The sequence below is a fragment of the Oncorhynchus keta genome, unplaced genomic scaffold (assembly GCF_023373465.1).
Source record: "Oncorhynchus keta strain PuntledgeMale-10-30-2019 unplaced genomic scaffold, Oket_V2 Un_contig_1401_pilon_pilon, whole genome shotgun sequence".
NCBI lineage: Eukaryota > Metazoa > Chordata > Actinopteri > Salmoniformes > Salmonidae > Oncorhynchus > Oncorhynchus keta.
The window spans coordinates 15,107-39,507 of record NW_026278497.1 but is presented as its reverse complement, the minus strand read 5'-3'; the positions used below and the strand labels follow the sequence as shown (position 1 = coordinate 39,507).

The 24,401-nt window shown below is 41.0% G+C and overlaps 1 protein-coding gene and 1 long non-coding RNA gene across 2 annotated transcripts in view; one reads left to right on the top strand and one right to left on the bottom strand.

Annotated features, from left to right (window-relative positions):
• Positions 1-787: 787 nt before the first annotated feature.
• The window catches only part of LOC118366029 (NLR family CARD domain-containing protein 3-like), a 34,588-nt gene continuing 10,974 nt past the window's right edge, over positions 788-24,401 (top strand). The window contains 9 exon segments of the mRNA XM_035748345.2: positions 788-906; positions 1,571-1,669; positions 5,101-5,199; positions 8,775-8,873; positions 12,449-12,547; positions 19,119-19,217; positions 23,543-23,659; positions 23,904-23,988; positions 24,118-24,346. Of these exon segments, the coding sequence (XP_035604238.2) occupies positions 1,587-1,669; positions 5,101-5,199; positions 8,775-8,873; positions 12,449-12,547; positions 19,119-19,217; positions 23,543-23,659; positions 23,904-23,988; positions 24,118-24,346 (910 nt within the window). The 5' untranslated portion in view covers positions 788-906; positions 1,571-1,586.
• On the bottom strand, positions 1,678-15,420 carry LOC127918323 (uncharacterized). The gene is made up of 3 exons (XR_008099773.1): positions 14,168-15,420; positions 2,070-3,185; positions 1,678-1,994 (listed from the first exon to the last, which is right to left on the bottom strand). It is a non-coding gene; the product is annotated as an uncharacterized LOC127918323 (long non-coding RNA).

Here is a 24,401-nt window from a genome sequence, read left to right as displayed (position 1 = left end):
TTTCCATGGAAATAACAGACATAAACACACAACTGTGCTGCATCGGTGTTGTTGTTGGTAGAGCATGGTCTCTCATCATAGAATGTATGCACAGTAAGGGGAACAACTGTTCTCTCATCAATAGCCAGGGGAACAGCAGTTCTCTCATCAATAGCCAGGGGAAAATGCTCAGCCTGACTAAGACCCTCTAGATTCTAGAGGTCTAGAACCATCCTATGGACGTCGTCCGCCAGAGCACGGACAAGGCGTCCAGCTGTTGACGCAGACAGGTGCACCTGTTTGACAGATGCAATTATGCTATCAATACACTTGTCTGTGGCCAATTCCTCCAAAACTGTCACTATGCACTTTTTAAACAGCTCTGTGTCTGTGAAGGGAATGTTGTGTTTGGTTAGAACCCAGGATGCTTTTAGGAAGGCACTTGGACCTTCTGTTGTTGGGTCAGGCCACAAAGGAAGATTATTCTGCCGTGTTTGTAGCTTGTAGGTAATGCTTAAATATTTCTGCATCAGGCCTCTGTCAGGGGCGGGAAGACCACTTTGAAAGTACCCGCTTAGATTCATAATGACGTCTGAGATAGAATTATTTGCAAACAACGACATTTTCATTGCAAACAAGACATGGTAAGATGGTAAGAAGAATGCAAAAAAATTGTCCTGAAGCAAAATCTAGTTGACGAACCCTGTTTTATAGTATTCCATGGCCTTTACTGGCCAACTGCTGTTATGTTTATGATATACTATGGTGTTGTGTCACTAGACTTTGACCAGATATTATTACATCCAAAGATCAACTGAACCTAGAACATAGATACAGAGACACTTGTCATCAGGAAGGTGCTCTCTCAGCACAACGGACAATATCTCAATGACTTGACATGTTCTGGTTGTGAATTCAGGCTACAAGGTAAGAAACTTCCCAGTGATTATTGTAAAGTGTGTAGGGACATACAATGTATGGTGTTATTTTAGTATAGTGAATGACAGGAAAACACTCAGATCTAACAGTCCATTTCACCTGGGACAGGTACGTGACATTTCAATCTTACAAAATGGTGCTAACTTGGCGTAGGCAAGTCAAATTCAAAAACATATTGTTCATATAACGTATTATACGATTCGTATATCGTGGTTATTTTACAATTTGTAAAAATGTAATGTCTCATAGTTCTAAATCATTTTTCATAATATCAGAACATTTGTTGTTTTCAAAATTATAATGGGCTCCTCCTTCCTGTGTAATTTATTATGAAACCACTGAACATACTTTTCTTAACATTTATATTATGAACTGAATTCAGTTATATCATAATAATAACATACCTGTTGAACAAAGCAACACACTAGAATGAGATAAATTATTAAAAGAGAAAGTGAGACATTATTATTATTAATAACTTGTATTATATTGGTGTTATTATTGGTATTATTATTGTTATTAATTAAATCACCTGACTGTTTGGATATATCTGTTAGTAAATGCTTTATTTGTAAGAGATAATTAATAATCTAGAACAATTGACCTCCAAGAACTGTGTTAACCACAATCAACATGTCGGATCTCTGTTTAGGGGTTTGTGCTCTAAAATGAGTCTCTCTGGGGAGAAAGAGGAGGAAGGCCCTGCCTCTAAAAGGATTATCTTTGGGGAACATGGCACCAAATCTAAGAGGTGAGAGGACCATTTTTTAAAGATTTTATGAAGAGTTTATATCCAAAACACTAAAGAGACCATATTTGTACGAGGCTTATTAACTAAATTATTATTATTTTTGTACATTATTTGCAAACTGATACATGCCACGTATTAATGCCAAAATAACATGCTAAACAGGTGGGGCTCTGTAGCTGAATCTGTACCTGAATAACAGGTGGGGCTCTGTAGCTGAATCTGTACCTGAATAACAGATGAGGCTTTGTACCTGAATAACAGGTGGGGCTCTGTACCTGAATAACAGGTGGGGCTCTCTACCTGAATAACAGGTGGGGCTCTGTACCTGAATAACAGGTGGGGCTCTGTACCTGAATAACAGGTGGGGCTCTCTACCTGAATAACAGGTGGGGCTCTCTACCTGAATAACATGCTGCCTTGAAATACAACTCACCTTCTGAACAATCTATTCCCATCCCAATGTTCTGCATCACAATGTCAGCTTTCCTATTGTTATCAATGAGACCTACCTGCATTAACTGTAGGTGTACCTAAATTATTGCTGCTGCTAATGCTAAGTGAGCACTCTCGCTGTTGACCTGGGTACATATTGTCGTGACCCACAGTGCTAGTGATGGCTGGTACATACTGATGAAACATTTTCTGGTCATGGTTAAGCATATTTGTTATCAGAAAAAGTATACAACCTAAACAAAACACATGTCCCTGCCCTCTTTTTCAAGATGTGACCAATTTAAACGGACAGAATAAAACAAATTATTAAGAAATAACACTTTTTTTGATGACTTGTTGTTTCCAAATGGCTGCTGGGTAATTTGACATGCATCGAAATCTTTGTTTGTAGGCATTGAATTGAGTGCATGCTGATCAGGTTCACGGAGTTGCAAACCAAATGGACGTGTCTAGCTCATTGATTTGTAGATATGATGCAGTTGCTACCTCAGATTATGAGCCTAGCCGGTGTCACAAATGAGTTATGTAGTACCCACAGAAATCCACAGGGAGGAGGAAGAGAGCTATACACCATACTGATTTTTGCCTTAAAAACACTAAACATAACAATCAATAAAATGTATTTATAATGCCCTTTTTACATCAGCAGATTTCACAAAGTGCTCTACAGAAGCTCTAACCCTACATATGACCTATTTTAGTCTTAAACCTAATTCTCGGGTAGGGTAGCCTAGAAAACTTTTAGAAACAATTTTAGTAATAATATTATGTTAGTAAATACAACAATAGTACTAAATAGCATTTTGATTAATCTGTTTTGTTATTTCATTATATTTATTATTCAAGGCAGAACACTTGATGAACAAGCCACATTAGTTTAATTTTTCAAATGTGGTTTGAACTGTGTGACCTAGTAACCACTATGTGAAAGTCCAGCAATTGGAGTGGGATAGATGGGGCAGGTTTGAGACAGATCGAAGGAATTAATGGGAAAAATACACTTTATTTCTCAGCTGGGAAATCTCTGAGAGTGAGGCAGATATATATTATTACTGTGTAAAACCTAGCAGTACTACTGATTTCTCTGAGAATGAGGCAGATATATATTACTAATGAGTAAAGACGGTGTTGTGTTGCTTGATGTCCCCTGACAAAGTTTATTATGTGCACGGCGTCCGGCTGTTGACGCAGACTGGGGCACCTTTTTGACAGACGCAATTATGCTATCCAATTCCTCCAAAACTGTCACCGTGCACTTTTTAAATAGATCTGTGTCTGTGAAGGGCATGTTGTGTTTAACCTTCTGTTGTTAGGTCAGGCCATGAAGGAGGATTCTACTGCCGTGTTTGTAGCTTGTAGTTAATGCTTCAATCTTTCTGCGTCGGGCCTCTGTCTGAGGCGGGAAGTTCACTTTGAAAGTACTATGCTTAAGATTCATAATGCCGACTGAGATTGAATTCTTTGAAAACAGTGACATTTTCATTGCAAACGAGACACATTGGCTGGGCATTGGAGAAAGATGGTAAGATGAATGCATATATCTCTGTCCGTTCTTCCCTGAAACTTAGATTTTCATTATCCACCTTTCTTTTGCTACTTTTTGAGAGTGACATGTTCTCTTACTATCAAGCTAATTGTTCTGAATGAATGTTGACATTAATAAAGTAGTGTAGACTACAGTAGGCTACAAAGACCTGTTTTACCCCATTAATAAAGTAGTGTAGACTACAGTAGGCTACAAAGACCTGTTTTACCCCATTAATAAAGTAGTGTAGACTACAGTAGGCTACATAGACCTGTTTTAGCCATTAATAAATTAGTGTAGACTACAGTAGGGTACATCGACCTGTGTTACCCCATTAATAAAGTAGTGTAGACTACAGTAGGCTACGTAGACCTGTTTTACCCATTAATAAAGTAGTGTAAACTACAGTAGGCTACGTAGACTTGTTTTACCTATTAATAAAGTAGTGTAGACTACAGTAGGCTACATCGACCTGTTTTAACCCATGAATATGCTAATTATGTTCTGGCCCACCGACTTCAACTCAGAATTAAATTGTCCCGAAGCCAAATCTAGTTGACGAACCCTGTTTTATAGTATTCCATGGCCTTTACTGGCCAACTGCTGTTATGTTTATAATATACTATGGTGTTGTGTCACTAGACTTTGACCATATATTATTACATCCAAAGATCAACTGAACCTAGAACATAGATACAGAGACACTTGTTATCAGGAAGGTGCTCTCTCAGCACAACGGACAATATCTCAATGACTTGACATGTTCTGGTTGTGAATTCAGGCTACATGGTAAGAATCTTCCCAGTGATTATTGTAAAGTGTGTAGGGACATTAAATGTATGGTATTATTTTAGTATAGTGAATGACAGGAAAACACTCGGATCTAACAGTCCATTTCACCTGGGAAAGGTACGTGACATTGCAATCTTACAAAATGGCGCTAACTGGGGCGTAGGCAAGTCAAATTCAAAACATAATGTTCATATATCGTTTTATACGATTCGTATATCGTGGTTATTTTATCATTTGTAAAAATGTAATGTATCATAGTTCTAAATCGTTTTTCATAATATCAGAACATTTGTTGTTTTCAAAATTACAATGGGCTCCTACTTCCTGTGTAATTTATTATGAAACCACTGAACATACTTTTCTTAACATTTATATTATGAACTGAATTCAGTAATAGCATAATAATAACATACCTGTTGAACAAAGCAACACACTAGAATGAGATAAATTATTAAAAGAGAAAGTGAGACATTATTATTATTAATAACTTGTATTATATTGGTGTTATTATTGGTATTATTATTGTTATTAATTAAATCACCTGACTGTTTGGATATATCTGTTAGTAAATGCTTTATTTGTAAGAGATAATTAATAATCTAGAACAATTGACCTTCAAGAACTGTGTTAACCACAATCAACATGTCGGATCTCTGTTTAGGGGTTTGTGCTCTAAAATGAGTCTCTCTGGGGAGAAAGAGGAGGAAGGCCCTGCCTCTAAAAGGATTATCTTTGGGGAACATGGCACCAAATCTAAGAGGTGAGAGGACCATTTTTTAAAAGATTTTATGAAGAGTTTATATCCAAAACACTAAAGAGACCATATTTGTACGAGGCTTATTAACTAAATTATTATTATTTTTTGTACATTATTTGCAAACTGATACATGCCACGTATTAATGCCAAAATAACATGCTAAACAGGTGGGGCTCTGTAGCTGAATCTGTACCTGAATAACAGGTGGGGCTCTGTAGCTGAATCTGTACCTGAATAACAGATGAGGCTTTGTACCTGAATAACAGGTGGGGCTCTGTACCTGAATAACAGGTGGGGCTCTGTACCTGAATAACAGGTGGGGCTCTCTACCTGAATAACAGGTGGGGCTCTGTACCTGAATAACAGGTGGGGCTCTCTACCTGAATAACAGGTGGGGCTCTGTACCTGAAAAACAGGTGGGGCTCTCTACCTGAATAACAGGTGGGGCTCTCTACCTGAATAACAGGTGGGGCTCTGTACCTGAATAACAGGTGGGGCTCTCTACCTGAATAACAGGTGGGGCTCTGTACCTGAATAACATGCTGCCTTGAAATACAACTCACCTTCTGAACAATCTATTCCCATCCCAATGTTCTGCATCACAATGTCAGCTTTCCTATTGTTATCAATGAGACCTACCTGCATTAACTGTAGGTGTACCTAAATTATTGCTGCTGCTAATGCTAAGTGAGCACTCTCGCTGTTGACCTGGGTACATATTGTCGTGACCCACAGTGCTAGTGATGGCTGGTACATACTGATGAAACATTTTCTGGTCATGGTTAAGCATATTTGTTATCAGAAAAAGTATACAACCTAAACAAAACACATGTCCCTGCCCTCTTTTTCAAGATGTGGCCAATTTAAACGGACAGAATAAAACAAATTATTAAGAAATAACACTTTTTTTGATGACTTGTTGTTTCCAAATGGCTGCTGGGTAATTTGACATGCATCGAAATCTTTGTTTGTAGGCATTGAATTGAGTGCATGCTGATCAGGTTCACGGAGTTGCAAACCAAATGGACGTGTCTAGCTCATTGATTAGTAGATATGATTCAGTTGCTACCTCAGATTATGAGCCTAGCAGGTGTCACAAATGAGTTATGTAGTACCCACAGAAATCCACAGGGAGGAGGAAGAGAGCTATACACCATACTGATTTTTGCCTTAAAAACACTAAACATAACAATCAATAAAATGTATTTATAATGCCCTTTTTACATCAGCAGATTTCACAAAGTGCTCTACAGAAGCTCTAACCCTACATATGACCTATTTTAGTCTTAAACCTAATTCTCGGGTAGGGTAGCCTAGAAAACTTTTAGAAACAATTTTAGTAATAATATTATGTTAGTAAATACAACAATAGTACTAAATAGCATTTTGATTAATCTGTTTTGTTATTTCATTATATTTATTATTCAAGGCAGAACACTTGATGAACAAGCCACATTAGTTTAATTTTTCCCTAGCAACCACTATGTGAAAGTCCAGCAATTGGAGTGGGATAGATGGGGCAGGTTTGAGACAGATCGAAGGAATTAATGGGAAAAATACACTTTATTTCTCAGCTGGGAAATCTCTGAGAGTGAGGCAGATATATATTATTACTGTGCAAAACCTAGCAGTACTACTGATTTCTCTGAGAATGAGGCAGATATATATTACTAATGAGTAAAGACGGTGTTGTGTTGCTTGATGTCCCCCTGACAAAGTTTATTATGTGCACGGCGTCCGGCTGTTGACGCAGACTGGGGCACCTTTTTGACAGACGCAATTATGCTATCCAATTCCTCCAAAACTGTCACCGTGCACTTTTTTAAATAGATCTGTGTCTGTGAAGGGCATGTTGTGTTTAACCTTCTGTTGTTAGGTCAGGCCATGAAGGAGGATTCTACTGCCGTGTTTGTAGCTTGTAGTTAATGCTTCAATCTTTCTGCGTCGGGCCTCTGTCTGAGGCGGGAAGTTCACTTTGAAAGTACTATGCTTAAGATTCATAATGCCGACTGAGATTGAATTCTTTGAAAACAGTGACATTTTCATTGCAAACGAGACACATTGGCTGGGCATTGGAGAAAGATGGTAAGATGAATGCATATATCTCTGTCCGTTCTTCCCTGAAACTTAGATTTTCATTATCCACCTTTCTTTTGCTACTTTTTGAGAGTGACATGTTCTCTATCAAGCTAATTGTTCTGAATGAATGTTGACATTAATAAAGTAGTGTAGACTACAGTAGGCTACAAAGACCTGTTTTACCCCATTAATAAAGTAGTGTAGACTACAGTAGGCTACAAAGACCTGTTTTACCCCATTAATAAAGTAGTGTAGACTACAGTAGGCTACATAGACCTGTTTTACCCCATTAATAAAGTAGTGTAGACTACAGTAGGCTACATAGACCTGTTTTAGCCATTAATAAATTAGTGTAGACTACAGTAGGGTACATAGACCTGTGTTACCCCATTAACAAAGTAGTGTAGACTACAGTAGGCTACGTAGACCTGTTTTACCCATTAATAAAGTAGTGTAAACTACAGTAGGCTACGTAGACTTGTTTTACCTATTAATAAAGTAGTGTAGACTACATCGACCTGTTTTAACCCATGAATATGCTAATTATGTTCTGGCCCACCGACTTCAACTCAGAATTAAATTGTCCCGAAGCCAAATCTAGTTGACGAACCCTGTTTTATAGTATTCCATGGCCTTTACTGGCCAACTGCTGTTATGTTTATAATATACTATGGTGTTGTGTCACTAGACTTTGACCATATATTATTACATCCAAAGATCAACTGAACCTAGAACATAGATACAGAGACACTTGTTATCAGGAAGGTGCTCTCTCAGCACAACGGACAATATCTCAATGACTTGACATGTTCTGGTTGTGAATTCAGGCTACATGGTAAGAATCTTCCCAGTGATTATTGTAAAGTGTGTAGGGACATTAAATGTATGGTATTATTTTAGTATAGTGAATGACAGGAAAACACTCGGATCTAACAGTCCATTTCACCTGGGAAAGGTACGTGACATTGCAATCTTACAAAATGGCGCTAACTGGGGCGTAGGCAAGTCAAATTCAAAACATAATGTTCATATATCGTTTTATACGATTCGTATATCGTGGTTATTTTATCATTTGTAAAAATGTAATGTATCATAGTTCTAAATCGTTTTTCATAATATCAGAACATTTGTTGTTTTCAAAATTACAATGGGCTCCTACTTCCTGTGTAATTTATTATGAAACCACTGAACATACTTTTCTTAACATTTATATTATGAACTGAATTCAGTAATAGCATAATAATAACATACCTGTTGAACAAAGCAACACACTAGAATGAGATAAATTATTAAAAGAGAAAGTGAGACATTATTATTATTAATAACTTGTATTATATTGGTGTTATTATTGGTATTATTATTGTTATTAATTAAATCACCTGACTGTTTGGATATATCTGTTAGTAAATGCTTTATTTGTAAGAGATAATTAATAATCTAGAACAATTGACCTTCAAGAACTGTGTTAACCACAATCAACATGTCGGATCTCTGTTTAGGGGTTTGTGCTCTAAAATGAGTCTCTCTGGGGAGAAAGAGGAGGAAGGCCCTGCCTCTAAAAGGATTATCTTTGGGGAACATGGCACCAAATCTAAGAGGTGAGAGGACCATTTTTTAAAAGATTTTATGAAGAGTTTATATCCAAAACACTAAAGAGACCATATTTGTACGAGGCTTATTAACTAAATTATTATTATTTTTTGTACATTATTTGCAAACTGATACATGCCACGTATTAATGCCAAAATAACATGCTAAACAGGTGGGGCTCTGTAGCTGAATCTGTACCTGAATAACAGGTGGGGCTCTGTAGCTGAATCTGTACCTGAATAACAGATGAGGCTTTGTACCTGAATAACAGGTGGGGCTCTGTACCTGAATAACAGGTGGGGCTCTGTACCTGAATAACAGGTGGGGCTCTCTACCTGAATAACAGGTGGGGCTCTGTACCTGAATAACAGGTGGGGCTCTCTACCTGAATAACAGGTGGGGCTCTGTACCTGAAAAACAGGTGGGGCTCTCTACCTGAATAACAGGTGGGGCTCTCTACCTGAATAACAGGTGGGGCTCTGTACCTGAATAACAGGTGGGGCTCTCTACCTGAATAACAGGTGGGGCTCTGTACCTGAATAACATGCTGCCTTGAAATACAACTCACCTTCTGAACAATCTATTCCCATCCCAATGTTCTGCATCACAATGTCAGCTTTCCTATTGTTATCAATGAGACCTACCTGCATTAACTGTAGGTGTACCTAAATTATTGCTGCTGCTAATGCTAAGTGAGCACTCTCGCTGTTGACCTGGGTACATATTGTCGTGACCCACAGTGCTAGTGATGGCTGGTACATACTGATGAAACATTTTCTGGTCATGGTTAAGCATATTTGTTATCAGAAAAAGTATACAACCTAAACAAAACACATGTCCCTGCCCTCTTTTTTCAAGATGTGGCCAATTTAAACGGACAGAATAAAACAAATTATTAAGAAATAACACTTTTTTGATGACTTGTTGTTTCCAAATGGCTGCTGGGTAATTTGACATGCATCGAAATCTTTGTTTGTAGGCATTGAATTGAGTGCATGCTGATCAGGTTCACGGAGTTGCAAACCAAATGGACGTGTCTAGCTCATTGATTAGTAGATATGATTCAGTTGCTACCTCAGATTATGAGCCTAGCAGGTGTCACAAATGAGTTATGTAGTACCCACAGAAATCCACAGGGAGGAGGAAGAGAGCTATACACCATACTGATTTTTGCCTTAAAAACACTAAACATAACAATCAATAAAATGTATTTATAATGCCCTTTTTACATCAGCAGATTTCACAAAGTGCTCTACAGAAGCTCTAACCCTACATATGACCTATTTTAGTCTTAAACCTAATTCTCGGGTAGGGTAGCCTAGAAAACTTTTAGAAACAATTTTAGTAATAATATTATGTTAGTAAATACAACAATAGTACTAAATAGCATTTTGATTAATCTGTTTTGTTATTTCATTATATTTATTATTCAAGGCAGAACACTTGATGAACAAGCCACATTAGTTTAATTTTTCCCTAGCAACCACTATGTGAAAGTCCAGCAATTGGAGTGGGATAGATGGGGCAGGTTTGAGACAGATCGAAGGAATTAATGGGAAAAATACACTTTATTTCTCAGCTGGGAAATCTCTGAGAGTGAGGCAGATATATATTATTACTGTGCAAAACCTAGCAGTACTACTGATTTCTCTGAGAATGAGGCAGATATATATTACTAATGAGTAAAGACGGTGTTGTGTTGCTTGATGTCCCCCTGACAAAGTTTATTATGTGCACGGCGTCCGGCTGTTGACGCAGACTGGGGCACCTTTTTGACAGACGCAATTATGCTATCCAATTCCTCCAAAACTGTCACCGTGCACTTTTTTAAATAGATCTGTGTCTGTGAAGGGCATGTTGTGTTTAACCTTCTGTTGTTAGGTCAGGCCATGAAGGAGGATTCTACTGCCGTGTTTGTAGCTTGTAGTTAATGCTTCAATCTTTCTGCGTCGGGCCTCTGTCTGAGGCGGGAAGTTCACTTTGAAAGTACTATGCTTAAGATTCATAATGCCGACTGAGATTGAATTCTTTGAAAACAGTGACATTTTCATTGCAAACGAGACACATTGGCTGGGCATTGGAGAAAGATGGTAAGATGAATGCATATATCTCTGTCCGTTCTTCCCTGAAACTTAGATTTTCATTATCCACCTTTCTTTTGCTACTTTTTGAGAGTGACATGTTCTCTATCAAGCTAATTGTTCTGAATGAATGTTGACATTAATAAAGTAGTGTAGACTACAGTAGGCTACAAAGACCTGTTTTACCCCATTAATAAAGTAGTGTAGACTACAGTAGGCTACAAAGACCTGTTTTACCCCATTAATAAAGTAGTGTAGACTACAGTAGGCTACATAGACCTGTTTTACCCCATTAATAAAGTAGTGTAGACTACAGTAGGCTACATAGACCTGTTTTAGCCATTAATAAATTAGTGTAGACTACAGTAGGGTACATAGACCTGTGTTACCCCATTAACAAAGTAGTGTAGACTACAGTAGGCTACGTAGACCTGTTTTACCCATTAATAAAGTAGTGTAAACTACAGTAGGCTACGTAGACTTGTTTTACCTATTAATAAAGTAGTGTAGACTACATCGACCTGTTTTAACCCATGAATATGCTAATTATGTTCTGGCCCACCGACTTCAACTCAGAATTAAATTGTCCCGAAGCCAAATCTAGTTGACGAACCCTGTTTTATAGTATTCCATGGCCTTTACTGGCCAACTGCTGTTATGTTTATAATATACTATGGTGTTGTGTCACTAGACTTTGACCATATATTATTACATCCAAAGATCAACTGAACCTAGAACATAGATACAGAGACACTTGTTATCAGGAAGGTGCTCTCTCAGCACAACGGACAATATCTCAATGACTTGACATGTTCTGGTTGTGAATTCAGGCTACATGGTAAGAATCTTCCCAGTGATTATTGTAAAGTGTGTAGGGACATTAAATGTATGGTATTATTTTAGTATAGTGAATGACAGGAAAACACTCGGATCTAACAGTCCATTTCACCTGGGAAAGGTACGTGACATTGCAATCTTACAAAATGGCGCTAACTGGGGCGTAGGCAAGTCAAATTCAAAACATAATGTTCATATATCGTTTTATACGATTCGTATATCGTGGTTATTTTATCATTTGTAAAAATGTAATGTATCATAGTTCTAAATCGTTTTTCATAATATCAGAACATTTGTTGTTTTCAAAATTACAATGGGCTCCTACTTCCTGTGTAATTTATTATGAAACCACTGAACATACTTTTCTTAACATTTATATTATGAACTGAATTCAGTAATAGCATAATAATAACATACCTGTTGAACAAAGCAACACACTAGAATGAGATAAATTATTAAAAGAGAAAGTGAGACATTATTATTATTAATAACTTGTATTATATTGGTGTTATTATTGGTATTATTATTGTTATTAATTAAATCACCTGACTGTTTGGATATATCTGTTAGTAAATGCTTTATTTGTAAGAGATAATTAATAATCTAGAACAATTGACCTTCAAGAACTGTGTTAACCACAATCAACATGTCGGATCTCTGTTTAGGGGTTTGTGCTCTAAAATGAGTCTCTCTGGGGAGAAAGAGGAGGAAGGCCCTGCCTCTAAAAGGATTATCTTTGGGGAACATGGCACCAAATCTAAGAGGTGAGAGGACCATTTTTTAAAAGATTTTATGAAGAGTTGATATCCAAAACACTAAAGAGACCATATTTGTACGAGGCTTATTAACTAAATTATTATTATTTTTTGTACATTATTTGCAAACTGATACATGCCACGTATTAATGCCAAAATAACATGCTAAACAGGTGGGGCTCTGTAGCTGAATCTGTACCTGAATAACAGGTGGGGCTCTGTAGCTGAATCTGTACCTGAATAACAGATGAGGCTTTGTACCTGAATAACAGGTGGGGCTCTGTACCTGAATAACAGGTGGGGCTCTGTACCTGAATAACAGGTGGGGCTCTCTACCTGAATAACAGGTGGGGCTCTGTACCTGAATAACAGGTGGGGCTCTCTACCTGAATAACAGGTGGGGCTCTGTACCTGAAAAACAGGTGGGGCTCTCTACCTGAATAACAGGTGGGGCTCTCTACCTGAATAACAGGTGGGGCTCTGTACCTGAATAACAGGTGGGGCTCTCTACCTGAATAACAGGTGGGGCTCTGTACCTGAATAACATGCTGCCTTGAAATACAACTCACCTTCTGAACAATCTATTCCCATCCCAATGTTCTGCATCACAATGTCAGCTTTCCTATTGTTATCAATGAGACCTACCTGCATTAACTGTAGGTGTACCTAAATTATTGCTGCTGCTAATGCTAAGTGAGCACTCTCGCTGTTGACCTGGGTACATATTGTCGTGACCCACAGTGCTAGTGATGGCTGGTACATACTGATGAAACATTTTCTGGTCATGGTTAAGCATATTTGTTATCAGAAAAAGTATACAACCTAAACAAAACACATGTCCCTGCCCTCTTTTTCAAGATGTGGCCAATTTAAACGGACAGAATAAAACAAATTATTAAGAAATAACACTTTTTTTGATGACTTGTTGTTTCCAAATGGCTGCTGGGTAATTTGACATGCATCGAAATCTTTGTTTGTAGGCATTGAATTGAGTGCATGCTGATCAGGTTCACGGAGTTGCAAACCAAATGGACGTGTCTAGCTCATTGATTAGTAGATATGATTCAGTTGCTACCTCAGATTATGAGCCTAGCAGGTGTCACAAATGAGTTATGTAGTACCCACAGAAATCCACAGGGAGGAGGAAGAGAGCTATACACCATACTGATTTTTGCCTTAAAAACACTAAACATAACAATCAATAAAATGTATTTATAATGCCCTTTTACATCAGCAGATTTCACAAAGTGCTCTACAGAAGCTCTAACCCTACATATGACCTATTTTAGTCTTAAACCTAATTCTCGGGTAGGGTAGCCTAGAAAACTTTTAGAAACAATTTTAGTAATAATATTATGTTAGTAAATACAACAATAGTACTAAATAGCATTTTGATTAATCTGTTTTGTTATTTCATTATATTTATTATTCAAGGCAGAACACTTGATGAACAAGCCACATTAGTTTAATTTTTCCCTAGCAACCACTATGTGAAAGTCCAGCAATTGGAGTGGGATAGATGGGGCAGGTTTGAGACAGATCGAAGGAATTAATGGGAAAAATACACTTTATTTCTCAGCTGGGAAATCTCTGAGAGTGAGGCAGATATATATTATTACTGTGCAAAACCTAGCAGTACTACTGATTTCTCTGAGAATGAGGCAGATATATATTACTAATGAGTAAAGACGGTGTTGTGTTGCTTGATGTCCCCCTGACAAAGTTTATTATGTGCACGGCGTCCGGCTGTTGACGCAGACTGGGGCACCTTTTTGACAGACGCAATTATGCTATCCAATTCCTCCAAAACTGTCACCGTGCACTTTTTTAAATAGATCTGTGTCTGTGAAGGGCATGTTGTGTTTAACCTTCTGTTGTTAGGTCAGGCCATGAAGGAGGATTCTACTGCCGTGTTTGTAGCTTGTAGTTAATGCTTCAATCTTTCTGCGTCGGGCCTCTGTCTGAGGCGGGAAGTTCACTTTGAAAGTACTATGCTTAAGATTCATAATGCCGACTGAGATTGAATTCTTTGAAAACAGTGACATTTTCATTGCAAACGAGACACATTGGCTGGGCATTGGAGAAAGATGGTAAGATGAATGCATATATCTCTGTCCGTTCTTCCCTGAAACTTAGATTTTCATTATCCACCTTTCTTTTGCTACTTTTTGAGAGTGACATGTTCTCTATCAAGCTAATTGTTCTGAATGAATGTTGACATTAATAAAGTAGTGTAGACTACAGTAGGCTACAAAGACCTGTTTTACCCCATTAATAAAGTAGTGTAGACTACAGTAGGCTACAAAGACCTGTTTTACCCCATTAATAAAGTAGTGTAGACTACAGTAGGCTACATAGACCTGTTTTACCCCATTAATAAAGTAGTGTAGACTACAGTAGGCTACATAGACCTGTTTTAGCCATTAATAAATTAGTGTAGACTACAGTAGGGTACATAGACCTGTGTTACCCCATTAACAAAGTAGTGTAGACTACAGTAGGCTACGTAGACCTGTTTTACCCATTAATAAAGTAGTGTAAACTACAGTAGGCTACGTAGACTTGTTTTACCTATTAATAAAGTAGTGTAGACTACATCGACCTGTTTTAACCCATGAATATGCTAATTATGTTCTGGCCCACCGACTTCAACGAACCCTGTTTTATAGTATTCCATGGCCTTTACTGGCCAACTGCTGTTATGTTTATAATATACTATGGTGTTGTGTCACTAGACTTTGACCATATATTATTACATCCAAAGATCAACTGAACCTAGAACATAGATACAGAGACACTTGTTATCAGGAAGGTGCTCTCTCAGCACAACGGACAATATCTCAATGACTTGACATGTTCTGGTTGTGAATTCAGGCTACATGGTAAGAATCTTCCCAGTGATTATTGTAAAGTGTGTAGGGACATTAAATGTATGGTATTATTTTAGTATAGTGAATGACAGGAAAACACTCGGATCTAACAGTCCATTTCACCTGGGAAAGGTACGTGACTGTAATGAATTTCCTCCTCTTCTTCCGAAGAGGAGAGGCGAAACGGATCAGAGGACCAATACGCGGCGTGGTAATTGTCCATGGTACTTTTTAATACATTAAGGTACACATGAACAAACTAACAAAAACAAGAAATGTGAAAACTCAAAAACAGTCCTATCTGGTGCACACACTGAGACAGGAACAATCACCCACACCCACACAGTGAAACCCAGGCCACCTAAGTATGATTCTCAATCAGAGACAACTAATGACAACTGCCTCTGATTGAGAACCATACTAGGCCGAAACATAGAAATTCCCAAAACCTAGAAAAACAAACATAGACTGCCCACCCAACTCACGCCCTGACCATACTAACTAAATACAAAACACCGAAAATAAAGGTCAGAACGTGACAGTACCCCCCCCCCCCAAAGGTGCGGACTCCGGCCGCAAAACCTTGACATATAGGGGAGGGTCTGGGTGGGCGTCTGTCCGCGGTGGCGGTTCTGGTGCGGGACGCGGACCCCACTTCACCATTGTCTTAGTCCGCTTTATTGTCCGCCTCCGTGGCTTTCTCACCATGGCAACCCCTCTCAATGACCCCACTGGACAGAGGGGCAGCTCGGGACAGAGGGGCAGAAGCTCTGGACAGAGGGGCAGGGGCTCTGGCGCCTCTGGGCTGAGGGCTCTGGCGCCTCTGGGCTGAGGGGCTCTGGCGCCTCTGGGCTGAGGGGCTCTGGTGCCTCTGGGCTGAGGGGCTCCGGCAGCGCGCCGGACTGGGCTGAGGGGCTCCGGCAGAGGCGCCGGACAGGCGGGACGCTCCGGCAGCGGCGCCGGACAGGCGGGAGCTCCGGCAGCGGCGCCGGACAGGCGGGAGGCTCCGGCAGCGGCGCCGGACAGGCGGGAGGCTCCGGCAGTGGCGCCGGACAGGCGGGAGGCTCCGGCAGCGGCGCCGGACAGGCGGGAGGCTCCGGCAGTGGCGCCGGACAGGCGGGACGCTCCGGCAATGGCGCAGGACAGGCGGGGCGCTCCGGCAGCGGCGCCGGTCAGGCGGGACGCTCCGGTAGCGGCGCTGGACAGGCGGGAGCACCTGCAGGGAGGAGACAGAGAGACAGCCTGGTGCGTGGAGCTGCCACAGGAGGCAGCGGCGCCGGACAGGCGGGACGCTCCGGCAGCGGCGCCGGACAGGCGGGAGGCTCCGGCAACGGCGCAGGACAGGCGGGACGCTCCGGCAGCGGCGCCGGTCAGGCGGGACGCTCCGGCAGCGGCGCTGGACAGGCGGGAGCACCTGCAGGGAGGAGACAGAGAGACAGCCTGGTGCGTGGAGCTGCCACAGGAGGCAGCGGCGCCGGACAGGCGGGACGCTCCGGCAGCGGCGCCGGACAGGCGGGAGGCTCCGGCAGCGGCGCCGGACAGGCGGGAGGCTCCGGCAGTGGCGCTGGACAGGCGGGACGCTCCGGCAGTGGCGCCGGACAGGCGGGAGGCTCCGGCAGTGGCGCCGGACAGGCGGGAGGCTCCGGCAGTGGCGCCGGACAGGCGGGAGGCTCCGGCAGTGGCGCCGGCGGGAGGCTCCGGCAGCGGCGCCGAACAGGCGGGAGGCTCCGGCAGCGGCGCCGGACAGGCGGGAGGCTCCGGCAGTGGCGCCGGACAGGCGGGAGGCTCCGGCAGTGGCGCCGGACAGGCGGGACGCTCCGGCAGCGGCGCCGGACAGGCGGGAGGCTCCGGCAGCGGCGCCGGACAGGTGGGGCGCTCCGGCAGCGGCGCCGGACAGGCGGGAGCACCTGCAGGGAGGAGACTGAGAGACAGCCTGGTGCGTGGGGCTGCCACAGGAACCACCAGGCTGGGGAGACCTTCAGGAGGCTTGGTGTTAGGAGGAGCCTGAAAGACCGGGCTGTGGGGAGCACTGGAGCTCTGGTGCGCAACCTTGGCACCACTTCCCCAGGCTGGACAACTACTCTAGCCCGGACCCTCCAGAGTGCAGGCACAGGTTGAACCGGGCTGTGGGTAAGCACGGGAGATCTAGTGCTTACTACACGCACCTCTCCCCTAGGCTCCACTCCCACAGTTGCCCGGTACGAGCGGAGCGCAGGCAGAGGACCCGGAGACACAGCACGCAGAGCCGGCGCAGGATAACCTGGACCAAGACTGCGTACCGGCGACCAGACCCGCTGAGCAGGCACCATACGCCCTGGCTCAATGCCCACACTCGCATGGCACTCTCGGGGGGCTGCCCTATAGCGCACCGGGCTATGGACACACACTGGCGACACCGTGCGCTTAACCGCATAACACGGTGCCTGACCAGTAATGCGCTGCTTATCATGAACACGAGGAGTGAGCTCAGGTCTGCTACCTGGCTTAGTACCACACCTCGTGTGCCCCCAAAAAAAAAAAATTTGGGGCTGCCTCTCGTACCTGTCGCACTGCCGTGCTGGCTCCTCATATTGCCGCCGCTCAGCTTTCGCTGCCTCCAGCTCTGCTTTGGGGCTGCGATTTTCCCCAGCCCGTGCCCAGGGTCCCTCTCCGTTCAGTATCTCCTCCCATGTCCAGGAGTCCTGTGATGGTGGCCTCTGTTGTTGATGCTGCTGCTGCTGTCGTCGCTGTCCTTTACCACGCCGCTTGGTCCGATTTTGGTGGGTGATTCTGTAATGAATTTCCTCCTCTTCTTCCGAAGAGGAGAGGCGAAACGGATCAGAGGACCAATACGCGGCATGGTAATTGTCCATGGTACTTTTTAATACATTAAGGTACACATGATCAAACTAACAAAAACAAGAAATGTGAAAACTCAAAAACAGTCCTATCTGGTGCACACACTGAGACAGGAACAATCACCCACACCCACACAGTGAAACCCAGGCTACCTAAGTATGATTCTCAATCAGAGACAACTAATGACACCTGCCTCTGATTGAGAACCATACTAGGCCGAAACATAGAAATTCCCAAAACCTAGAAAAACAAACATAGACTGCCCACCCAACTCACGCCCTGACCATACTAACTAAATACAAAACACCGAAAATAAAGGTCAGAACGTGACAGTGACATTGCAATCTTACAAAATGGCGCTAACTGGGGCGTAGGCAAGTCAAATTCAAAACATAATGTTCATATATCGTTTTATACGATTCGTATATCGTGGTTATTTTATCATTTGTAAAAATGTAATGTATCATAGTTCTAAATCGTTTTTCATAATATCAGAACATTTGTTGTTTTCAAAATTATAATGGGCTCCTCCTTCCTGTGTAATTTGGTATGAAACCACTGAACATACTTTTCTTAACATTTATATTATGAACTGAATTCAGTAATAGCATAATAATAACATACCTGTTGAACAAAGCAACACACTAGAATGAGATAAATTATTAAAAGAGAAAGTGAGACATTATTATTATTAATAACTTGTATTATATTGGTGTTATTATTGGTATTATCATTGTTATTAATTAAATCACCTGACTGTTTGGATATATCTGTTAGTAAATGCTTTATTTGTAAGAGATAATTAATAATCTAGAACAATTGACCTTCAAGAACTGTGTTAACCACAATCAACATGTCGGATCTCTGTTTAGGGGTTTGTGCTCTAAAATGAGTCTCTCTGGGGAGAAAGAGGAGGAAGGCCCTGCCTCTAAAAGGATTATCTTTGGGGAACATGGCACCAAATCTAAGAGGTGAGAGGACCATTTTTTAAAGATTTTATGAAGAGTTTATATCCAAAACACTAAAGAGACCATATTTGTACGAGGCTTATTAACTAAATTATTATTATTATTTGTACATTATTTGCAAACTGATACATGCCACGTATTAATGCCAAAATAACATGCTAAACAGGTGGGGCTCTGTAGCTGAATCTGTACCTGAATAACAGGTGGGGCTCTGTACCTGAATAACAGGAAGGGCTCTGTACCTGAATAACAGGTGGGGCTCTGTACATGAATAACAGGTGGGGCTCTGCATCTGAATAACAGGTGGGGCTCTGTACCTGAATAACAGGTGGGGCTCTGTACCTGAATAACAGGTGGGGCTCTGTACCTGAATAACAGGTGGGGCTCTGTACCTGAATAACAGGTGGGGCTCTGTACCTGAATAACAGGTGGGGCTCTGTACCTGAATAACAGGTGGGGCTCTGTACATGAATAACAGGTGGGGCTCTGTACCTGAATAACAGATGAGGCTTTGTACCTGAATAACAGGTGGGGCTCTGTACATGAATAACAGGTGGGGCTCTGCATCTGAATAACAGGTGGGGCTCTGTACCTGAATAACAGTTGGGGCTCTCTACCCGAATAACTCACCTTCTGAACATTCTATTCCCAGCCCAATGTTCTGCATCACAATGCCAGCTTTGCTATTGTTATTAATGAGACCTACCTGTGTTAACATTGTGGGTTTTACCTAAATTATTGTATTATTACTATTGCTACAGCTACTTGGTGAGCAAACTTGTGGTGACCCACAGTGCTTGTGATGGCTGACACACACTGATCAAATGTTAAACATTCTCTGGTAATTTAAAAAAATATATATTTCACCTTTATTTAACCAGGTAGGCTAGTTGAGAACAAGTTCTCATTTGCAACTGCAACCTGGCCAAGATAAAGCATAGCAATTCAACACATACCACAACACAGAGTTAGTTACACATGGAATAAACAAAACATAGTCAATAATACAGTAGTACATGAGAAAACAAAAAGTACAGTATATATACAGTGAGTGCAGATGAGGTAGGTTAAGTCAATGAATAAGCCATGGTGGCGAAGTAAACACAATATAGCAATTAAAACACTGGAATGGTAGATGGGCAGAAGATGAATGTTTCAAGTGGAGATACTGGGGTGCAAAGGAGCAAGATAAATAAATAAATACAGTATGGGGATGAGGTAGATAGATGGGATGTTTACAGATGTGCTATGTACAGTTGCAGTGATCTGTGAGCTGCTCTGACAGCTGGTGCTTAAAGCTAGTGAGGGAGATATGAGTCTCCAGCTTCAGAGATGTTTGCAGTTTGTTCCAGTCATTGGCAGCAGACCAGAGCGCGTGCTGCGGGTGGGTGCTGCTATGGTGACCAGTGAGCTGAGATAAGGTGGGGCTTTACCTAGCAAAGACTTGTAGATAACCTGTAGCCAGTGGGTTTGGCGACGAGTATGAAGCGAGTGCCAACCAACGAGAGCGTACAGGTCGCAATGGTGGGTAGAGTATGGGGCTTTGGTGACCAAACGGATGGCACTGTGATAGATTGCATCCAGTTGGCTGAGTAGAGTGTTGGAGGCAATTTTATAGATGACATCACCGAAGTCGAGGATCGGTAGGATAGTCAGTTTTACGAGGGTATGTTTGGCAGCATGAGTGAAGGATGCTTTGTTGTGATATAGGAAGCCAATTCTACATTTAATTTTGGATTGGAGATGCTTAATGTGAGTCTGGAAGGAGAGTTTACAGTCTAGCCAGACACCTATGTATTTGTAGTTGTCCACGTATTCTAAGTTAGAGCCGTCCAGAGTAGTGATGTTGGACAGGCGGGTAAGTGCAGGTAGAGATCGGTTGAAGAGCATGAATTTAGTTTTATTTGCGTTTAAGAGCAGTTAGAGGCCACGGAAGGAGAGTTGTATTGCATTGAAGCTCGTCTGGAGGTTAGTTAACACAGAGTCCAAAGAGGGGCCAGAAGTATACAGAATGGTGTCGTCTGCGTAGAGGTGGATCAGAGAGTCACCAGCAGCAAGAGCAACATCATTGATGTATACAGAGAAGAGAGTCAGCCCGAGGCTTGAACCCTGTGGTACCCGCATAGAGACTGCCAGAGGTCCGGACAACAGGCCCTCCGATTTGACACACTGAACTCTATCAGAGAAGTAGTTGGTAAACCAGGCGAGGCAATAATTTGAGAAACCAAGGCTGTCGAGTCTGCCAATAAGAATGTGGTGATTGACAGAGTCGAAAGCCTTGGCCAAGTCGACAAAAAACGGCTGCATAGTAATGTCTCTTATCGATGGCGGTTATGATGCCTTTTAGGACCTTGAGCGTGGCTGAGGTGCACCCATGACCAGCTCAGAAACCAGATTGCATAGCGGAGAAGGTACGGTGGGATTTGAAATGGTCGGTGATCTGTTTGTTAATTTGGCTTTCGAAGACCTTAGAAAGGCAGTGTAAAATAGATATATGGTCATGGTTAACCATATTTGTTTTCAGAAAAAGGTATACAACCTAAGTGAAACACATGTCCCTGTCCTCTTTTTCAAGGTGTGGCTGAATATATATTATATATATACTTTAATATTAAGAAATAACATTTTTTTTGATGGCTTGTTGTTTCTAAATGGCTGCTGGTTAAGTTGATATGCATCGAATTCTTCGTTTGTAGGCATTGCATTGAGCGAATGCTGCACAGGTTCACTGAGTTGCAAACCAAATGGACAGGGCTAGCTCATTGATTTGTAGATCTGACGCAATTTCTACATCAGATTATGAGCCAAGCAAGTGTCGCAATGAGTTATGTAGAACCCACAGAAGGCCACAGGAGGGGCAAGAGAGCTATACAACCATACAGATTTTTGCCTTAAAAACCCAAAACCTAACATCCAATAAAATGTATTTATAATGCCCTTTTTACATCAGCAGATGTAAATTAATTTAGATTAATTTACCCTGATTTCTAGTGAAGGGTAGCGTAGGCACTTTTAGAAACTATTTTAGTAATAACATTATGTTAGTAAATACAAATATTGTACTAACTAGCATTTGTATTATTCTGTTAATCAAAACCTGTCTAAGCATTTAGCTTTTTTTGTTTTGTTAATTTTTTATTGCAAGGCGGAACACTTGATAAACAAGCAACATTAGTTTTATTTTTCAAATGTGGTTTGAACTGGGTGACCAAGTATCCTATATGTGAAAGTCCAGGAATTGGCGTGGGATAGGTGGGACAGGTTTGAGACTGATCTAAGGAACTAACAAGAAAAACACTTCATTTCTCAGCTGCCTCACCAATGTTTGTACATGAATTAATAACTTTAAATTGCTAAATATTTCCAATAGATGGCAGCATAAGACCACAAAGCATTAGTTATAGGCTACAATCAGCAATATGATTGACATGAAATAGCATGCAACCAAAAACTATATAGCTCATGATTTTCTAACATGGTCACTCATTACTTTAGTTAGCTATATATCTCGTATTATGTCTGTGTTGCTTCCGGGAAGAATAAAATACTGTGACTATTGCAGGTATTAATTATAAATTATTATTATTTATAAATTATTAATTATAGGTATTAAAGTAGTAACTACTCACAATTGCAAAATATAACATTTTATAATTGCAAAATATAATATTTTATAGTTCATATTACCACTAACAAAAATAAAATAACAATGTATTGCATAAAAAACAATTACACAGACATAATCCAAAAACACCATACATTTAGTTAAATATATATACAGTGGGGAGAACAAGTATTTGACACACTGCCGATTTTGCAGGTTTTCCTACTTACAAAGCATCTAGAGGTCTGTAATTCTTATCATTGGTACACTTCAACTGTGAGAGGCGGAATCTAAACCAAAAATCCAGAAAATCACATTGCATGATTTTTAAGTAATTAATTATCATTTTATTAATTAATTTCCCATTTTTCTCAACTGAAGTGTATGATTTACCATTTTCTAGTTCTGAGTCTCTACTTTCATCCAATGAGAAAGATATATATTATTACTGTATAAAACCTAGCAGTACTACTGATTTCTCTGAGAGTGAGGCAGATATATAGCATTTTGCAACAAAAAAAAGCATTTGTGTCTCTGAAATTAAACCATCAAGCGAAGATTATAAACAAACAATTTATTTCATAATGTCTTTAGACAAATAAAGCTAATTTACCAAACTTTTTGAAAATGGAAATATAGCGTTTTGGAATTAAACTCTTCTTATGTTTCCCCATCTGTGCTCAGAGTAGCTGAGATGTAAATGTTTGTCTCTGTTGTGTTGAAGCCCAATCAAGCAGGAGAGACCAGCCTCCCCTGTACCCAGCTGTGTGTCCATGAAGAGTGACCGGTCTATGAATTCTCCTCTAAAGTTTAGAGAGGGAGACGTTTCTACTGAAAAAAGGTAAGAAGAACTCATGGGTCATGGTCAGTGAGTTAAACAACACTGTCTCTAGTCATTTCTCCTCTCCCATTTTCACATTTCTATTTGTTGTTTTCATAATCCATAGGCTAATCCTTTTGTCCATTTTCATAGTCCTAAAACAATATTAAACAAACACACCATTCCTGTGTGTGTGTCTGTGTGGGCGTGTCTGTGTGTGTGTACTCCCTGGATGAGGAGATGTAATCTCATGTTTTGTCCACAGAAACCAACAGGAGAGATCAGAGTCAGAGATTCTCAGTGGTCAGACTTCCCAGAGTCATCAAACAGACCTGGACTCCATATTCAGTGTATGTGGTCCTGTTATGTACATTTATTTTTGTTTTCCTCAAGTAAAGATGATCTATCAATCATTCATTAATGTGTTAATGAGAAAGAATTTCTTCCCTTGCTTAACTTATTTATTTGATTTATTCAAGATGCTTGAAGAGAAAATTATGACATTTGTGAAGAACGAGCTGAAGATGTTCAAGAGGATTCTTAGTCCAGAACTCCCAGAAGGCTTTGAGAGTCAGAAGCAGGAAAGGGAAGTGGTGGATGCTGAAGATGAGAAGCAGGAGAGCAGTGCCAGAGATGGGGCTCTGAAGATCACACTGCACGTCCTGAGGAAAATGAACCAGAAAGAGCTTGCTGAAACACTGGAGAAATGTAAGAGCTGTCTGACTCATGTTGAAAGCTGTTTTATAACATTTAAAAGCTAAAG